Genomic DNA, 17940 nt, shown 5'->3' with positions numbered 1-17940 from the left:
GTCACTTGGCTATCTCTCCACTCCTCTCCCCTGCTCCACCAGACAAACTGGATGAGATTCTGGCTGCAGCTCAGCAAACCATCAGCGCGAGCGAGAGTCCTGGGCCCGGGGGCCTGGCGTCCCTGGGCAAACACCGGCCCAAAGGCTTCTTTGCCACTGAGGTGGGTGGCCCGATCTGGGGGCGTGTGTGTGTGGGCGGGAAGGCGGGTGCAGGCAGGAGGCTGCAGGGGATATGCTGCTCTGGAATCCCCATTCCCTCTCTTTGCAGAACCTTCCTAATCCCCATACTGCGGGGTCTTCTTGGAGCCCCCTCCTTTCTCCCCACCCTGGGTGCCTCCTCTCCTTTCTCTCCATCTTTCTCTTCTCCTTCTCTCCAGAGCCCTTCTGTATCACTCCTTCAGTGCACACCACCCCTGCTTCTCATGCTTGCCAACTTCATCCCTGCCCCCCTTCAAGGGCCACAGGGAAGGCCAAGAGAATGTCATGGATGTGGACCCCGGGCTCAGGCCCAGCTTGTTAGGAAGGAGCTAGATCGATCACCTAGGAGAGCACAGAGTTTCTCATGAGAAAGGACCCAGGTTGAAGGCCTCCACCCATCACATAGGGGCACCATGCAAAATGGGGAAGCTTCGTTAGGGCAGGAGCCATTCCGTGGTGTCTCTCCTCTCTCTGTCTCTCCCTCTGTCTGAAAAAAAGGAAAAGACACAGAGTGGCAGTCACACACACACAATAATGAGAAACGAGGGAGAGCGGAGCACTGCTTGGCTCTGGGGTAAGGAGGTGCTGGGGGTGTGCCTTGCGGCCTCTTTGTTCTCAGGTGTGCAAGCTGGTACTCTAGCGGGCTGAGCCGTCTTCCCAGCCTTGCTGTTGCCTGTCTTGTGTTCTAGAGGCAGGCAGGCTGGAACATCTGGAGCGGAGACGAGGTGTGTGTTGGGTGAGCCACCTTCAGGAGTAGAGTTGGCCCCAAATCCAGTGCGAATGAATCTGCAATGGTTAGCCCATAAGATGTCTTTAAGCAGAAGCCCAGTGGCCAGGTGGTGGTGCACCTGGTTCGCACAATGTGCAAGGACCCAGGTTCAAGCCCCTGCAAGGGAAAACCTTTGTGAGTGGTGAAGCAGTGTTATAGATGTCTCTGTCTCTCTCCTTTCTCTATCACCCCCTCCCTCTTGATTTCTGGCTGTCTATATCCAATAAATGAAGATAATAAAAAAAAAAAAGTTAAAGGAAAAAAAAAGCAGAAACCCACATCAAGCAAAGTTGTATATTGGCCTGCAGGTGACGTCATGATGTGGTAGTGTTATAGGATGGAGCCTCTGGAAATAAGGACAAAGTGTGTTCACAGGTGGTTAGTTCCTGGCTGTACTGGAGGTCCCAGAGGCAGGAAGTGGACCCTGGGCCTCACACATGCATCATTCTACTAAACAGCTAGCCCCCCTAGTCCCAATTTACTTATTATTATTATTTTTTAATATTTATTCCCTTTTGTTGCCCTTGTTTTTTATTGTTGTAGTTATTATTGTTGTTGTCATTGTTGGATAGGACAGAGAGAAATGGAGAGAGGAGGGGAAGACAGAGAGGGAAGAGAAAGACAGACACCTGCAGCCCTGCTTCACCTCTTGTGAAGTGACTCCCCTGCAGGTGGGGAGCCGGGGGCTCAAACGGGGATCCTTGCGCCAGTCCTTGCACTTTGTGCCATGTGCGCTTTACCCGCTGCGCTACCGCCCGACTCCCCCAGTTTGTTTTTATGTAGTTCTGGGACCACATGTATGCTGGATACCACCGTTCACTGGCCTTCCCAAGACGTTCTTATTCATCTGTTTGAGGGAGAGAAAGAGGAGAGACACCACAGTACTGCTCCACCATCTGTGGAACTCTCGTGGTGGTGGAACCAGAACGCAGGGCCCATGAGTGATTAGGAGGTTCATTCCCTACCAAGTGAGAGGGCGAAAGAGAGATGTGGTTTGGGAAGTGGCACAGTGGAGAGGGAGAAAGAGAGATATCTGCAGCACTCCTGAAGCTTCCCCCCAGCAGGTGGGGACTAGGGGGCTTGAACATGGATCTTTGCACATTGTAACATATGTGTTCAACCAGGTGCGCCACCACCCAGCCCCACTGCCGGGTTTTTAATCTATGTTTCTTTATAAAAAGAGTGAGAGACACCAAAGTACCATTCCACCATCCAAAGTGTTTCCTTGGTGCTGTCCATGGTACTTCCATGGACTAGGAGACAGCTTAAGTAACAGAGAACAGACTTTACCACCGGTGAGGACCAGGGTTCAAGTTCCCAGTCACCTGCATGGAGGAAGCTTCAGAAGTGATGGAGTGGTTCTGTGGTGTTTCTTCTCTGTCTCTCACCCTCCGTCTTAAGAGAGAGACACCACCAGGAATAGTAGAATCGTGCAGCTGAGGAACCCCAGTGATAACTCTGGTGACAAAAATAAACTTAGCTCTTCAATTTCTTTTTTTAATATTTATTTATTTATTCCCTTCTGTTGCCCTTGTTGCTTTATTGTTGTAGTTATTGATGTCATCGTTGTTGGATAGGACAGAGAGAAATGGGAGAGAGGAGGGGAAGACAGAGAAGGGGAGAGAAAGACAGACACCTGCAGACCTGCTTCACCGCCTGGGAAGCGACTCCCCTGCAGATGGGGGCTTGAACCAGGATCATTATGCAGCTCCTTGAGCTTTGCGCCATGTGTGCTTAACCCGCTGTGCTACCGCCTGACTCCCTGTTCTGCATTTTCTTACCTAGACTTATATTCAGGATACTGTGATGCTAGTCCGTCCATCCATCCATCCATCCATCCATCCATCCATCCATCCATCCATCCGAGGCTCTAGATGTGCCCACAGACATCCCATTTCATCATTCCTCCCTCTGGTCTGCGTGTGATCTCCTGACTGGATTTCCTGCCCATAGCCCCTTACACACCTCCACTCCCCCACGACACCCTCCTACCTTGAGGGGCTCTGTAATATCACACCACATGCAGAAATGGTTTCGCATCCCAAATTCTCCCTCCAATATCATGTGTCACTTTAGGCCAAGTAACTTAATTTCTCTGCAGTCCCACTTCCTGTCCTGCAAACTGAGGCTAAAACCAATCTCCCCCCAACCCCCATTCTCAGGAGCACAAGCAGGCTTTTCACAGATCACCTCCTGCTCACTGTAGCCTCCCAGATGGCTGCCGGAGCTGCAGCTGTTACCCAACCTTCCGAGTGTCAGGAACAGGCACCGGTGGGGAGGCAGAGGGCAGACTGCTGCTGCTTGGGTCACCTCTAGAGAGACTTCATGGAAGCAACATGCCATGCCTCCGCACACGCACCTAGACCGCCTTAGACACAGGGCCACGCCTAGCTGCAAGGGAGGCTGGGAAATAGAGTCTCTCACAGATGCTGAAACAAGATGGTGGTTTTCTGACCAAGAAAGAAGAGTTGAATGGGAATTGGGTAGGTCACTTGCCCACTGTGGCAGCCACCAGCAGGCTGGCAGGTGATTCTCGTGGCCCGAGTGGATGGGCGGAGAGTCAGGAGACAGAGTCAGAGGGGAGGCATTAAGGGAGGAGACTCTGAAGTCGCCAGACCCCTCCTAACAGCTCCTTGCCACCACCTGTGGGACCTCACCCCCAGCCCTGCCTCCTGCTTTTTCTTCCAGGTAGAGAGACAAAAAGAAGAGAGGCAGCACAGCTCTAGAGCTTCCCCTGGGGCCATGGTCCCTCCCAGGTGGGGCCAGGCTTGAACCTGGGCTTCATGCATAGCAAAGCGGGTGCCCTAGCCAGTGAGCCCTCTGGCTCCTATGGGGTTAAGTGTCAATGTGAGTGAACTGTGACTCTCATGGAAGATGCCAGAGCAGCCTCCCCAGCCGACTCTTATTCTGGATACTTGGCGAGAAAGGCACCCGGAGATCACTCCATACCACAAAGCGTGCCAGTTCATGCCATCTGTGGTGTTCCCATACTCCTGCCTGGATCAAGCCCGGGGCCTCATGTGCTGTAAGGTGTACACTCTGCCTGCTGAGCTGTCTCCCAGTGTGGACAGCCTTTGTCTTCCTTGTGGTTATGCTGCTTTGCAGTGCTGGGTGGGACTCAGGGCCTCCTACATGCAAGCCATGAACTCCATCACCAAGCCACCCTCCGGACTCCTGCTTTATTTACTTATTTATTTTTTTATTTTCCCTTTTGTTGCCCTTGTTTTTTATTGTTGTTGTAGTTATTGTTGTTGTTATTGATGTCATCGTTCTTAGATAGAACAGAGAGAAATGGAGAGAGGAGGGGAAGACGGAGAAGGGGAGAGAAAGACAGACACCTGCAGACCTGCTTCACCGCTTGTGAAGCGACTCCCCTGCAGGTGGGGGAACCGGGGGCTCGAACCGGGATCCTTATACCGGTCCTTGCGCTTTGTGCCACGTGCGCTTAACCTGCTGCGCTACCGCCCGACTCCCTATTTACTTATTTTTACCAGAGTACTACTTAGATCTGGCTTATAGTGGCCTTGGTGATTGAACCTGGGACCTTTGATGAGCCGGGTAAGAACGGCTTTGTGCGTAACTATTGTTCTATCGCCCTAGCCTGGCTGTAGGACTTTAATCAGGCCTGTAGCATCATCTCCCAGAATGACCCCTCTGGCTCTCATATGGAAGGCAGACAAAAAGGGTGGGGGTGGGGGACAGGGAAGATGTCTCTGTAGGAGTCCTGGGCAAGAGCTGATGGCAGCTCCACAGAAAGAATGTCGAGAAATACTCGGCTGGCAGCCCAGGAGGGGTCCAGTCACTAGAGCTGGGGCTGAGAAGCTTGAGGTAATGAGTTCTGTCCCCAGCACTGCATATGGCAAAGTGACACTCTAGTTCTCTTGCCCTCTCTTGTTAGTAAGTAAAAGCATTTTTTCCTATTCTTTAAATTTATTTTTAATTTAATAAGACAGACACAGAGAGAAAGACCAGCAAGCCCTGTTTAGCTCTAGCTTATGGTGCGCTAGAGATTGAACCTGGGACCTCAGAGCCTCAAGCACGAGAAGTCTTTTGCAGAACCATTATGCTGTCTCCAGAGACAGGAAACACCCCCTTGCCCAGCAGCCTTCCCTTGGCATCACACTGGCTCTTACTGCTCCCCTACTTGTCCCTTCCTGTTTTGTTATAGCATTCAGGTTTATGCCCAAAAGGCTTCTGCTCACCCCTACACTACTATTCCTCTGTCACAGAGTCTTTTACAGACATTGAACCATCTTAATGCAATGACTAGATAGAAAGATAAGAAAAGATGTAGAAATATTGTGAGGAGATGGTGGAGCCTGGCAGAGCTTAACCTATGAGATGAGTCCCTCCAGGTAAGTCTCTCTCTCTCTCTCTCCAGAGGGGTTGAGCACAGGGAGACATATACATCTCACAAGGTTGGCGGCCATGTAAGTCTTCCCTCTCCCACAGAAACATCCTACATCTTCCCACCTGAGCATGGCATTCCTTAAAAATCATTTAAGCCTGCTCCACTCTAAGTTTCCTATACTGTGGCCATTAGGTAAAAAGAAAGGGGGAGATGCTGTACAGATGTCCCCTCAGGCTAGTGCCAGTTCCCACGAGAGTTAATACAATATTCTTAAAGTGCCCTTCCCAACCAATCCTGTCCCGGCTCATCACTCCTGGTTTTTGCCCTATAAAGCCCTTCTTCCGCCCCTCTCTCTCTTGCCCGCTCTTCACTTCGATGATTAGACGCAGGGAAGGTTGCTGCGTAAGGCGGCCACTTTTGCTAGCTCCACCTGGCCCAAACTGCTGCGCTCTCACCCAACTCTGAGGTGCCCGCGCAAATAAAGAATTGTGTTCTCTCTCCGCTCTGGATCTCCTCTCTCTCTCTCTCTCCTCTGCGTCACAGCACGGCACCCCAACCCAGTAAAAACTTTTTTCCCCCTTTGACTCCAGGGTTATCGCTGGGGCTCAGCACAGCACTACAAATCCACTGCTTCTGGAGGCCCTATTTTTCCAGTGCTGTTGCTGCTTTGTTGTTACTGCTGCTGCTGTTGTGGAATAAGACAAAGAGAAGTCAAGCGAGGAGGGGAAAATAGAGGGGGAGAGAAAGACACCTGCAGACCTGCTTCACCATTTGCAAAGTGGCCCCCCTGCAAGTGGGAAGCTGAGGGCTCGAACCAGGATCCTTACGCTTCACACTATGTGCACTTAACCCGGTGCACTACTGCCTAGCCCCCCAGTAAAAATAATTTTAACTGTCCGGACTGGGGCTGAGAGACAGCTCCCTGGTAGAGCGTACTCATTGCTTTGCACAAGTCCTGTCACCACACAGGAGCTGTCTGTGGACCACAGCAGGGGAAGAAACTCCACGGATGGTGGAGCGGGCCTGTGGTGTTTCTCCTCTTTCATAATCAAAAGTGCCCAGACTGGAAACCATGCTGAGAGATAACTTGCTTGCTTGCTTCTTTTCCCCTAGCTGTCAGTACCCTGAAACCCTTTCTACCACCTCCAGCCCCTCCCTGCCGCAGAAGTCCAGCAGAGACAGTGCACCCTGACCCTGCACTTTTATGTCCCCACTGACTTTTCTTTCTCTGATGTCTTTCTCCTCCCGCCCTGGCTGCCCCCAAAACAGTCGAGCTTCGACCCCCATCACCGCTCCCAGCCGAGCTACGAGCGGCCATCTTACCTGCCTCCTGGACCTGGGCTCATGCTCCGACAGAAATCCATAGGTATGTGCTCTGGAAGGGACGCTGCGGGGCTGGGGGGCTGGAAACATTCCTGTTCTCTTTCCAAGAGTGCCGACTGGCCTGTCTCAATGAGGCCAAGAGCCTTGTTGCTTAAGCAAACAAAGCAGATTGCAACCCTTCCTCTTGTTCACCCTGGCTTTGTGACCTAGGACCCATGGCTGCCCCCTGGGCCTTGGAGGTCTGGATGCAGTAAGATGAAATCTCCGCTGCAGGCCCTGGCTCCTTCCCTCTCACCTAACTCCATTCGTTCATTCATTCATACCCTCATTCATTCTTTCTTTCTTAAAAATATTTTTATATTTATTTACTTATTCCCTTTTGTTGCCCTTGTTTTATTTGTTGTAGTTATTATTGTTGTTGATGTCGTCGTTGTCGGATATGATAGAGAGAAATGGAGAGAGAAGGGGAAGACAGAGAGGGAGAAAGACAGACACCTACAGGCCTGCTTCACCACTTGTGAAGCAATTCCACTGCAGGTGGGGAGCCAGGGGATCAAACCAGGATCCTTATGCCGGTCCTTGAGCTTCACGCCCCGTGTGCTTAACCCACTGCGCTACCGCCGACTCCCCATTCATTCATTCATTCATTCATTATTTTTTAATATTTTTTTTTTAGTATTTATTATTTATTCCCTTTTGTTGCCCTTGTTGTTTTATTGTTGTAGTTATTATTGATGTCATTGTTGTTGGATAGGACAGAGAGAAATGGAGAGAGGAGGGGAAAACAGAGAGGGGGAGAGAAAGATAGACACCTGCAGACCTGCTTCACCGCCTTTGAAGCGACTCCCCTGCAGGTGGGGAGCCGGGGGCTTGAACTGGGATCCTTACACCAGTCTTTGTGCTTTGTGCCACCTACGCTTAACCCGCTGCGCTACCGCCCAACTCCCTCATTCATTCTTTTTCTTTTAAAGAATTTATTTATTTATTCATGAGAAAGACAGGAGGAGAGAAAGAAACAGCCATCACTCTGGTACATGTGCTGCCAGGAATCGAACTTGGGACGTCACGCTTGAGAGTCTAGTGCCTTAGCCACTGCGCCACCTCCCAGACCACCATTCATTCTTTTTTAAACTACAGCACTGCTCTGTTCTGAGGACTAAGCCTGGGCTCTGGGGCATAGAAGTCTGTCTTAGAACTTCCTGGCCCACTTCATTCATTCATTCATCTTCTAAATGATTTTGTTCTGTTTTGTGTGACAGGGGTCTCCACCAACAGCAGTCTCCTGTGAGAGGGTGGAGCCACCTCAGCAGAGAGGGAGACCACGGGGGTGGAGAATCAGGAACTCGATTGGGGTGGGGGGTAGCCTGAGAGGCCTGGGAGGCATCCACTTGAGGGTGGCACCTGGATCTGGCTGCCAGTAGCTCAGAAAGAGTGGTGGATCCCAGGCACATGGGGAGGGATGAGGGGAGATGTCAAGAGTGAAGCCAGTGGTCCAGGACCCAGTGGTCTGGGTCTTTCCTCCTCTTACGCATGAATAAATAAAGTCTTTTTTTTTTTTTTTTAAAGTGAAACCACAGCAGGGCTGGCAAAATAGCTCAGCTGGACAGTGCAGTGCTTTGCTATGCGTGCGACCCAGGTTCAAGTCCAGCCCCCATTGCACTGTGGAAACTTCAGTGCCTTCCCCTCTCTCAGTCTCTCTCCTATCTGAAAAGCCAGCCCAGATCGGTGAAACTCCCACAATGTGAAAGAAAGAAAGAAAGAAAGAAAGAAAGGAGACAGGAAAAGAAAGAAAAAGAGGTACATAAGTGGAGAATAAGACCACCAGGCTGGCTGAGGTCCTCCAGGAAGGAGACAGTGCCTAAGGCCAAGCTGACACGTAGGGGAAAGACTTCACTCCTGTGTTCACAATGGCACGGCTCTTCTGGCGGGCACCCTCTTTGAGACCTGCCCCTATCCCCAGCACGTCTGCCTGTGAGATCGTGGGCTTGGTGGCAAATTGTGGACCTTTCTGCATCTTTAACACATGAAAACCATCTGTGCCCAGAAACACGGCCTTTCTTCCCAGTCCCCAGGCTCCAGTCCCTGGCCAGCCACCACCTGCAGAGCCAGTGCCTTTGTGCGAATTGGGGAGAATCAGGCGCCCCCTCCTGGCTCGGGAAGGAGTGTGGCTGCGCTGTGCCTCCACCTGCCAGGGCTCCCTCTGCTGCTGGCCCTTGCTCAGTGCCCTACCCGGATCTCTAGCCAACTCGGAATTTTGCCACAGATGTACCCACATGAAGCATTTATCCATACGAGGTGCCACTGTCTTTGTCGTCATCATCATCTTCATCATATCTTTTACAAATTATTTCATTTTAATGAGAAATACAGAAAGACCAGAGCACTACTCAGCTCTGGCTTACAGTGGTGCTGGGGATTGACCCTAGGACCTTGGAGCCTCAGTCATGAGAGTCCATTTGAACAACCATTATTGTCTTTCCAGCCCTTTCTAAAATTGTTATATATATTTATTATTATTATCATTTTTACCAAAGCACTGCTCAGCTACAGTGATGCTAAGGATTACAGTGGTGCTAAGGATTGAACCTGGGACCTCCAAGGCTCAGGCATGAGAGTCTACATAACTATTATGCTGTTTTCCCCGCCCTTCGAGTTGCTTGTAAAAAACATCATCTTTAAATTTTGATAGGACAGAGAGAAGTTGAGAGAGGAAGGGGAGATAGGAAGAGGGGAGAGGGAGACACCTGCAGCCCTGCTTCACACCTGAAGCTTCCCCCTTGCAGGTGGGGACGGGGGACTTGAACCCGGCTCTTGCCTCATGGCAACAGGTGCGCTCAAGCAAGTGTGCCACTGCCGGGCCCCTATCATTGTATTTCTATGGAAGACCCCCTCCAACCTCGCTCTCCTCCCTCTCCCGGACGCTCTGTTCCCCACCCCCCAGGGGCTGCCGAAGACGAAAGACCCTACCTGGCGCCCCCGGCCATGAAGTTCAGCCGCAGCCTGTCGGTGCCTGGCTCCGAGGACATCCCGCCGCCGCCCACCACGTCGCCCCCGGAGCCCCCTTACAGCACCCCGCCCGCCCCGTCCTCCTCCGGCCGCCTCACCCCCTCCCCCCGGGGAGGGCCCTTCAACCCCGGCTCCGGCACCCACCCGGCCTCCTCCCCGTCGTCCTTCGACGGGCCCTCGCTCCCCGAAGCCCGCGTCGGGGCCCGGGAGAAGAGCCTGTACCACGGCGGGCCGCTGCCCCCCGCGCACCACCACCCCCCGCACCACCACCACCACCACGCGCCGCCGCCGCAGTCCCACCACCACCACGCGCACCCGCCGCACCCGCCCGAGATGGAGACGGGCGGCTCCCCCGACGACCCCCCGCCCCGCCTGGCCCTGGGGCCGCAGCCCAGCCTGCGCGGCTGGCGGGGCGGGGGGCCCAGCCCCACCCCGGGCTCCGCGTCGCCCTCGCACCACGCGGCGGGGCCCGGGGCCGCCCCGCAGGCGCCCGCGCTGCGCTACTTCCAGCTGCCCCCGCGCGCGGCCAGCGCCGCCATGTACGTGCCGGCGCGCTCGGGCCGGGGCCGCAAGGGGCCGCTGGTCAAGCAGACCAAGGTGGTGGAGGGCGAGCCGCACAAGGCCGGCCTCCCCCCCGCCGCGTCCCCGCAGCCGCCGCCCGCCGCCGCGCCCGCCGCCGTTGCGGGGGCCACGCCGGCCGAGAAGAACTCCATCCCCATCCCCACCATCATCATCAAGGCGCCGTCCACCAGCAGCAGCGGCCGCAGCAGCCAGGGCAGCAGCACCGAGGCCGAGCCGCCCAGCCAGCCCGACGCGGCGGGACCCGGGCCCGGAGGCGGGGGCGGCGCAGGCTCCGCCACCACCGTGCCGCCCGGCCCCGCCCTGGCGCCCGCGCCGCCGCCGCCCGCGCCCGCGCCCGCGCCCGCCTCGCCCAGCGGCCCGGCCACGCTCGACTTCACCAGCCAGTTCGGGGCGGCGCTGGTGGGCGCGGCGCGGCGGGAGGGCGGCTGGCAGAGCGAGGCCCGTCGGCGCTCCACGCTCTTCCTCTCCACCGACGCGGGCGACGAGGAAGGCGGCGAGGGCGCGCTGGACGCGGCCCCGGGGCCCCGGCTGCGCCACTCCAAGTCCATCGACGAGGGCATGTTCTCCGCCGAGCCCTACCTGCGCCTGGAGGCCGGGGGCGGCGGCGGGGGCGGCTACGGCGGCTATGGGGCGGGCGGCCATGCCTATGGGGGCGGCGGCGGCGGCAGCAGCAGCAGCAGCAGCAGCGCCTTCACCAGCTTCCTGCCTCCGCGCCCCCTGGTGCACCCCCTGACCGGCAAGGCCCTGGACCCCGCCTCCCCGCTGGGGCTCGCCCTGGCCGCCCGCGAGCGCGCCCTCAAGGAGTCCTCCGACGGCGCCGGGCCCCCCCAGCCCCCGCCGCGGCCGCCGTCGCCCCGCTACGATGCCCCGCCGCCCACGCCGCACCACCACTCGCCCCACGCCCACCACGAGCCGGTGCTGCGCCTCTGGGGGGCGCCCCCGCCCGACCCCGCCCGCCGCGAGCTGGGGTACCGCGCGGGGCTGGGCAGCCAGGAGAAAGCCCTGCCGGCCAGCCCGCCGGCGGCCCGGCGCTCCCTGCTGCACCGCCTGCCCCCCACGGCCCCCGGCGTCGGGCCCCTCCTGCTGCAGCTGGGGCCCGAGCCCCCCAGCCCGCACCCCGGGGTGAGCAAGGCCTGGCGCTCCAGCGCCCCCGAGGAGCCCGAGCGCCTGCCCCTCCACGTGCGGTTCCTGGAGAACTGCCAGCCCCGGGCGGGGGGTCCGGGGGTCAGGGGGGTCCCCTCGGAGGACGGACCGGGGGTCCCGCCGCCCAGCCCGCGCCGCTCCGTGCCGCCCTCGCCCACCTCCCCGCGCGGCGGCGGCGAGGAGAACGGGCTCCCCCTGCTGGTCCTGCCGCCGCCCGCCCCCTCGGTGGACGTGGAGGACGGCGACTTCCTGTTCGTGGAGCCGCTGCCGCCGCCGCTCGAGTTCTCCAACAGCTTCGAGAAGCCCGAGTCTCCGCTCACGCCCGGGCCGCCCCACCCGCTGCCCGACCCGCCCGCCCCGGTCACCCCGCTGCCGCCCGGGCCGCCCCCCGCCGTGGCCGCCGCCCCTCCCACCCTGGACTCGACCGCGTCCAGCCTGACTTCCTACGACAGCGAGGTGGCCACGCTGACCCAGGGGGCCCCTGCGACTCCCGGGGACCCCCCTCCGCCCGGGCCGCCGGCTCCCGCCGCCCCACCGCCTCCGGCGCCCCAGCCGGGCCCGGACCCCCCTCCCGGCACCGACTCGGGCATCGAGGAGGTGGACAGTCGCAGCAGCAGCGACCACCCGCTGGAGACCATCAGCAGCGCGTCCACGCTGAGCAGCCTGTCGGCCGAGGGCGGGGGCAACGCCAGTGTCGGGGTGACCAGCGGGCCTGAGCCGCTGGACACGTATGTGGCTTACCTGGACGGCCAGGCCTTCGGGGGCAGCGGCCCTCCAGGCTCCCCCTACCCCCCGCAGCTCATGACTCCCTCCAAGCTCCGGGGCCGGGCACTGGGGACCTCCGGAGGCCTGCGGCCCAGCCCCGGGGGAGGACTCCGGGACCCGGTCACTCCCACTAGCCCCACCGTCTCTGTCACCGGGGCTGGGACTGACGGGCTGCTGGCCCTGAGTGGTTGCCCCGGAACCTCACCCTCAGGTGTGACCGGGGGCCCAGTGGCCGTGGAGCCGGAAGTCTCCCCCGTGCCCCTGCCCTCAGCCTCCTCCCTGCCTAGGAAGCTGCTACCCTGGGAGGAGGGCCCGGGCCCCCCGCCACCACCCCTGCCCGGGCCCCTGGCCCAGCCTCAGGCCTCCGCCTTGGCCACCGTCAAAGCCAGCATCATCAGTGAACTCAGCTCCAAGCTTCAGCAGTTTGGGGGCTCCTCGGCAGCTGGCGGGGCTTTGCCCTGGGCCCGGGGAGGCAGCGGGGGAAGCGGGGACAGCCACCACGGGGGAGCCAGCTACGTGCCCGAGAGGACCTCCTCTCTGCATCGACAGAGGTGAGCAGGGGCTGGGCCCCCTGGCTGTGGGTACCAGAGCTGGCCTTTCCCCAGGGGCATCCCCGTGGGCTGTAGGAAGCAAGTGGGCGCCAGGCTGGCATGCGCAAGTTGGACCCCACCAGAGAAGGGCGTCTTCTCAGATGCCTTAGATCCCAGCGTTGACCTGACGTGCCAGTGCCCAGAGCAGAGCAGTCCTCAGCAAAGGCAGACACTTGCTGAGCGTCTGTCTGTCCCCTTGGTGGCTGGGTCATGTGGGTGGCCTCTGGAATCTGCCTCCCAGTCCGCTGCGTCCTAACCACGTGACCTTTGGCAGAGGAGTCCACCTCTTTATAACAGATGGATGCACAGATCTGCTTCAAATGCTTTTTTTTTTTAAATTTGTTAACTAGAGAGAGAGAACTTGAGCAGCACTCTGACACATGCTGTGCCGGGGATTGAACTTGGAACCTCATGCTGCTGTTTCCCAAAGGGGTTAGTAACACAGTTGGTAGCAACAGAGAGGCCAGGCCCATTCCCAAGACTTTCTGGTCCCTGGGGACGTCAAACTATGCTCAGGGTGGGAAGGGAGCAGGTCCCTCACCCCTTAACCCATCCACCAAGCTCGCTCTGTACTTGGGCCTCACTTCACAACCGACTGGGCAGCCTCAGACCCTCCTCACTGTCGTCCGACAGTTGAGTTGTGCAGCTGTGGAGTGTGAAATCAAACAAGCCCCTTGGGGGCCGACTCCTGCCTATAGATCACCCTTGACTGACATGTCCAAACTCGACTTGTGACTGTGTTTCTGTCAGAGGGCCAGGCATCCTCTGACTGTTATTTGCATGTTTCGTTTTGGTTTTTTTTGTTTGTTTGTTTGTTTTTACTAAGCTCTTGAGACTGTGGCATGGGGGCCTCTGACTGTGCGTGATCCCGCTGTTCCCCGACCACCTCCTTTGGAAAGATTTTATCTTAGAGAAAGGGAGAGGTATCCCAATGCTGCTCCACCATCTATGGAGCTTCCTGAAGTGCTGTGGTGCTTCTGCATGGTGCTGGGGCTCAAACCCAGCACCCTGTGCATGGCCAGGTGTGCATTCTATCCTTCAAACTGTCTCCTGGTCCTGGTGGTTTTGAGATCTTGGGGTACCTTGTGGATGATTCTTAAGATTGCCAGGGAAAGGCGAGGATGCTGGATTCTCTCAAGGGACAGGGGACGCACCTGTTACTGATTTGTCAGCTGATGTGTGGGCAGGGTGCCCATCTGGGCAGGGGGTCCCATGAGACACGCAGGAGACCTCCCTCATCGAGTGCCGAGTCTGTTGAGGGGGGGTGAGGGCAGATGACATGGCTACGGTCATCGGGGACGGGGAATGTGCAGTAATGGGATAGTTAGAAGTCTCCAGATAAAGAGGCTGGGGGCAGGGGGCTGAGTGAGACAGAGAGACACACCCTTGCCCCCCCACCCCGAGAGACTGTTCTGGAGGGAGTCAAAGGGATGAGGGGAACCTTTTTCTCCCCTTGTTTCTTCTCTCTTTCATCTCCTTCTCTTCATCTCTCTCCCTCTCTCTGTCCCCTGCCCCCTTCCATCTCTCTCCCCGAACGCTTATCCCCTCTCTTTGTTGCTCTTGCTCACCGTCTCCCTGTCTTCCACTCTGCTGTGACTGGCCATAAACCCGAAAAGGCAGTATAGAGTAGTGGTTAAGAGCTCAGACTTTGGTGCCATCTAGCTGGGCTCTGCCACTTCCTGGCTGTGTGTCTTTAGGCAAGTTACCTAACCTCTCTGTGCTGCTGCTAACGATTGGGGCTGTCCTGGGGGCTTTAAATTGAGCTGTGACCACGTAGAGCACTTAGAACCATGCCTGGCACACGTGAGCGTCAGTAAGCGGGGCGGTGATGATTATGATCACTTAATGTCTCTTTTTCTTTCATCTCTCTCTCTCTCTTGACTGTCACCCTTTCCCTGTCCTCTCATTCTTAATCTCCCTCCATTTCTGTCCCATCGCCTCCCATCTCTCTCCTCCATCTCTCTGCCCCCTCTGCCCTTGTGTCTCTCTTCCTCTCTCCCTATATCTTGACCTCCGCCTCCTCTTTTTCACCCGGCCCCCCCAAACCCCTCTTCTCCACCCTGCCCGCCCCCCACCCCCCTTGTCATGTTGCAGACTCTCCGATGACTCACAGACCTCGCTCCTCTCCAAGCCCGTCAGCAGCCTGTTTCAGAACTGGTCCAAACCGCCTCTGCCACCGCTCCCCACTGGAACCGGGGTCCCCCCTTCGGCTGCCTCCACCCAGGGGGCCACCTCGCCCTCAGGCTCCTCCTCTGCATCCACCCGCCACCTCCAGGGTGTGGAGTTCGAGATGCGGCCGCCCCTGCTCCGACGGGCGCCCAGCCCCTCGCTGCTGCCCGCCTCGGAGCACAAGGTCAGCCCCGCACCCCGGCCCTCGTCCCTGCCCATCCTGCCTTCTGGACCCCTCTACCCGAGCCTCTTCGACATCCGCAGCTCCCCCACTGGAGGGGCCGGGGGCTCCGCTGACCCCTTCGCCCCTGTCTTCGTGCCGTCGCACCCCGGGATTTCCGGGGGGCTTGGGGGGGCTCTGTCGGGGGCGGCCTCCCGATCCCTCTCGCCCACCCGCCTGCTCTCGCTGCCCCCGGACAAGCCATTTGGCGCTAAGCCTCTGGGCTTCTGGACCAAGTTCGACGTGGCTGACTGGCTGGAGTGGCTGGGCCTGTCGGAGCACCGGGCCCAGTTCCTGGACCACGAGATCGATGGGTCCCACCTGCCTGCCCTCACCAAGGAGGACTACGTGGACCTGGGGGTGACCCGGGTGGGCCACCGCATGAACATTGACCGTGCACTCAAGTTTTTCCTGGAGAGGTGATGGCTGGCCTGGGCGGACCAGCCCCCCACCCCACCCCACCCCACCCCACCCCCAGTCTACGGAACCCTGGGGCCTGCTGGCCTCTTGATCTCTGGCCCTTGACCGTCAGTCCGTCTGTCCTTCTCTCCTAGGCCAGGGACTTGCAAAAAAAAAAAACTGCACCCTTGCCCTAGTGTCTCCCCGGGGCTGGAGGAGGTCGTCACCCGGAGGTGACCTTGCTTCTGGCCAGACATTTGCACCACTCTGGAGGGGGCAGCTGAGGAGGGCTGAGCCGGGTGTGTGACGGTGGGGGAATGCAGGGGGGAAAAGGGGGAGAGAGAGCCCTTCCCCACTGGGGGGATGAGGAGGAGGAAGGGTTGATTCTGGGGAGGGGAAAACAGAGCCATAGAGTGTCAGCCCTGAGCCTGACCACATGGGGGCCCATCCCCCAGGCCACAGGGGAAGGGGTGCCCTCAGATTCCAGCACCTGCCATCCCTTTACCAACCCTTCCCCCTCTCCAGGCCCCTTGGCTCTTCTGCGTACACAGCAGCCCCCCACCCCCCACCTCTTGCCGCCTGCTCACTTCTTCCCCCCCCCGCCCCCCCCGCCCCGGGCTACAATTTTGCACAGACCTCCTCCCCCAGCTGTCTTGCACACGCCACCGCCTTTGCCTCTGTCTCTTGAGGCCTCTCCGCTCTGGGGCGCGCACACACACATACATGCTGTCCCTTGATACACTCACTTACCCTCCACGTGCTTCCTCCACGTGCCCCTGCCCCTCACACCCTCCTCTGGGGAAATCTCCAGACCCTTGGTGCAGACACACTTGGGACACCCTTTAAACCCTCCTCTGACCAGCCCCTGTGCGCACTCACTCACTCTCTAGAACGTCCTTCTTTCGCTGCCTGACTTTTTCCTGTCACCCCTCTCTCACGGCACACTTGCCTCCATCTCTGTAAACACTTATTTTCATTGCCACTTGGCTCCACCCCCCCTTGCTGTCACTTCTCACCCACTCTGCACACCTGTGCCCCGAACTGATCCCTGCTTTTTTGCTTTTTTTTTTTTTACATCAGAGCACTATTCAGCTCTGTCTTATATGGTGGTGTGGGGGATTGAACCTGGGACTTTGAAGCCTCAGGCATGAGAGTCTCTTTGCAGAACAATTATGCTATCTACCCCCGCCCCCATTCTCTGACTCCATTCCTCTCAGGCTCCTGCCCACCCCGTCCATCCCTTTGTTCTCTGCCCTTGCCCACCTCTGTCTGTCCTCAGCTCTCAACGTGGCCCCCCTCGCATACACACTCTTACAAGCACCCGACCCCCCTGCTGTCCTGAACTTTTTTCTTTTGCTTGGACTTTGCACACCTAGGCTTTGCTGCACGCTCCTCCCTGAGCTTCTGTTGGTCCTTCTTAGACCCTGTCTCCTGGGATGTGCATGTGTGGGGGGGTGGTCTCTGAACCCGGCCCCTTTGCATGCTGTCTCACTCGAACACTCAGGCTGTCTCATTCACTGCTTCTCTGTTTCTTCCTTCTTCTCGGCTCTTGCCCTGCCCCCTGCACACCTCCTCTCCCCATTCATCTATGCCTTCTCTCTCCACCCCTCTCCCGGGGCCGTTGTCTTATCATTTTGCTTGAAGATTCTGCCATCACCCCAGCCTTGCCACCTCTCCAACAAGCCCTGCTCCCCTCCAGCATGGCCAGTCCCGCACGCCCCCTCCTCCCTTTCTGGGGCTTGAGAATTTTAAGCCACCCCTTCCCCTGGGAAGCCCCCTCCTCTACTGTGGGTAAAGGGGGAGGGCATTGCCCTCAGGTTCCCCCCATATTCAGCTGCCAAAGAAGGGAGCTCCCCCGCCTTCCCCCAAGCCCATTCCTCCCTCCGCTGCCCCCACCCCAAGGGGGAGGGGCGCTCCGTCCTAGGGGGAGGGTGCTTGCAACCCTCACCCTTCACCACGTCAGGGATCTGCGGGGAACCTTGTGGGAGGGTCGCGGAAGGGGGGAGGAGGCGGAGGGGGGACGGAGGTCGCGCAGGGCCCCTACCCGCCCCCTCCGCCTCCTGGGATGCCCCCGTCCGCAGGGGGCCTGCGCGGCACCCGTCTATCAAGGGCTTGTTCATTCCGGATGGGTGCCGCGGGGTTGGGGAGGGTGTTGGGGGTGGGGCGGGGGGAGGAGAGGTGGGGGTGGGGAAGGGGGAAGAACTGAATAGGGGGGCAGCGTGGGGCTAATAGGAGAGACAAAGCAAAAAGAGGAACAATAACAAAAGAAAATACATACAAAAAAGAACCCGACCCTAGAACACACACGAAACCCAGAAAGAAAAAAAAAAAAAAACACCTGAAATAAAAGCCCGAGAATTGTCTTCCAAATGGGGGCGGGAGTGGGAGGAGGCAAAGGAGGGGGGTGGATGAGGACCTCTGGTTC

General features: G+C 58.1%; 1 protein-coding gene across 1 annotated transcript in view; it reads left to right on the top strand.

Moving 5' to 3' along the window:
• The window catches only part of SHANK1 (SH3 and multiple ankyrin repeat domains 1), a 56665-nt gene extending 39001 nt beyond the window's left edge, over positions 1–17664 (top strand). Inside the window, exons 18-21 of the mRNA XM_060186520.1 lie at positions 8–161; positions 6588–6684; positions 9583–12688; positions 14822–17664. Of these exons, the coding sequence (XP_060042503.1) occupies positions 8–161; positions 6588–6684; positions 9583–12688; positions 14822–15539 (4075 nt within the window). The 3' untranslated portion in view covers positions 15540–17664. The remainder of the gene's footprint in view (positions 1–7; positions 162–6587; positions 6685–9582; positions 12689–14821) is intronic.
• The last annotated feature ends 276 nt before the right edge of the window (positions 17665–17940 follow it).

Source organism: Erinaceus europaeus, chromosome 2 (genome assembly GCF_950295315.1).
Source record: "Erinaceus europaeus chromosome 2, mEriEur2.1, whole genome shotgun sequence".
In the NCBI taxonomy this organism is placed as follows: domain Eukaryota; kingdom Metazoa; phylum Chordata; class Mammalia; order Eulipotyphla; family Erinaceidae; genus Erinaceus; species Erinaceus europaeus.
The sequence above is the reverse complement of the archived record's forward strand: the minus strand, read 5'-3'. Positions and strand labels throughout refer to the sequence as shown.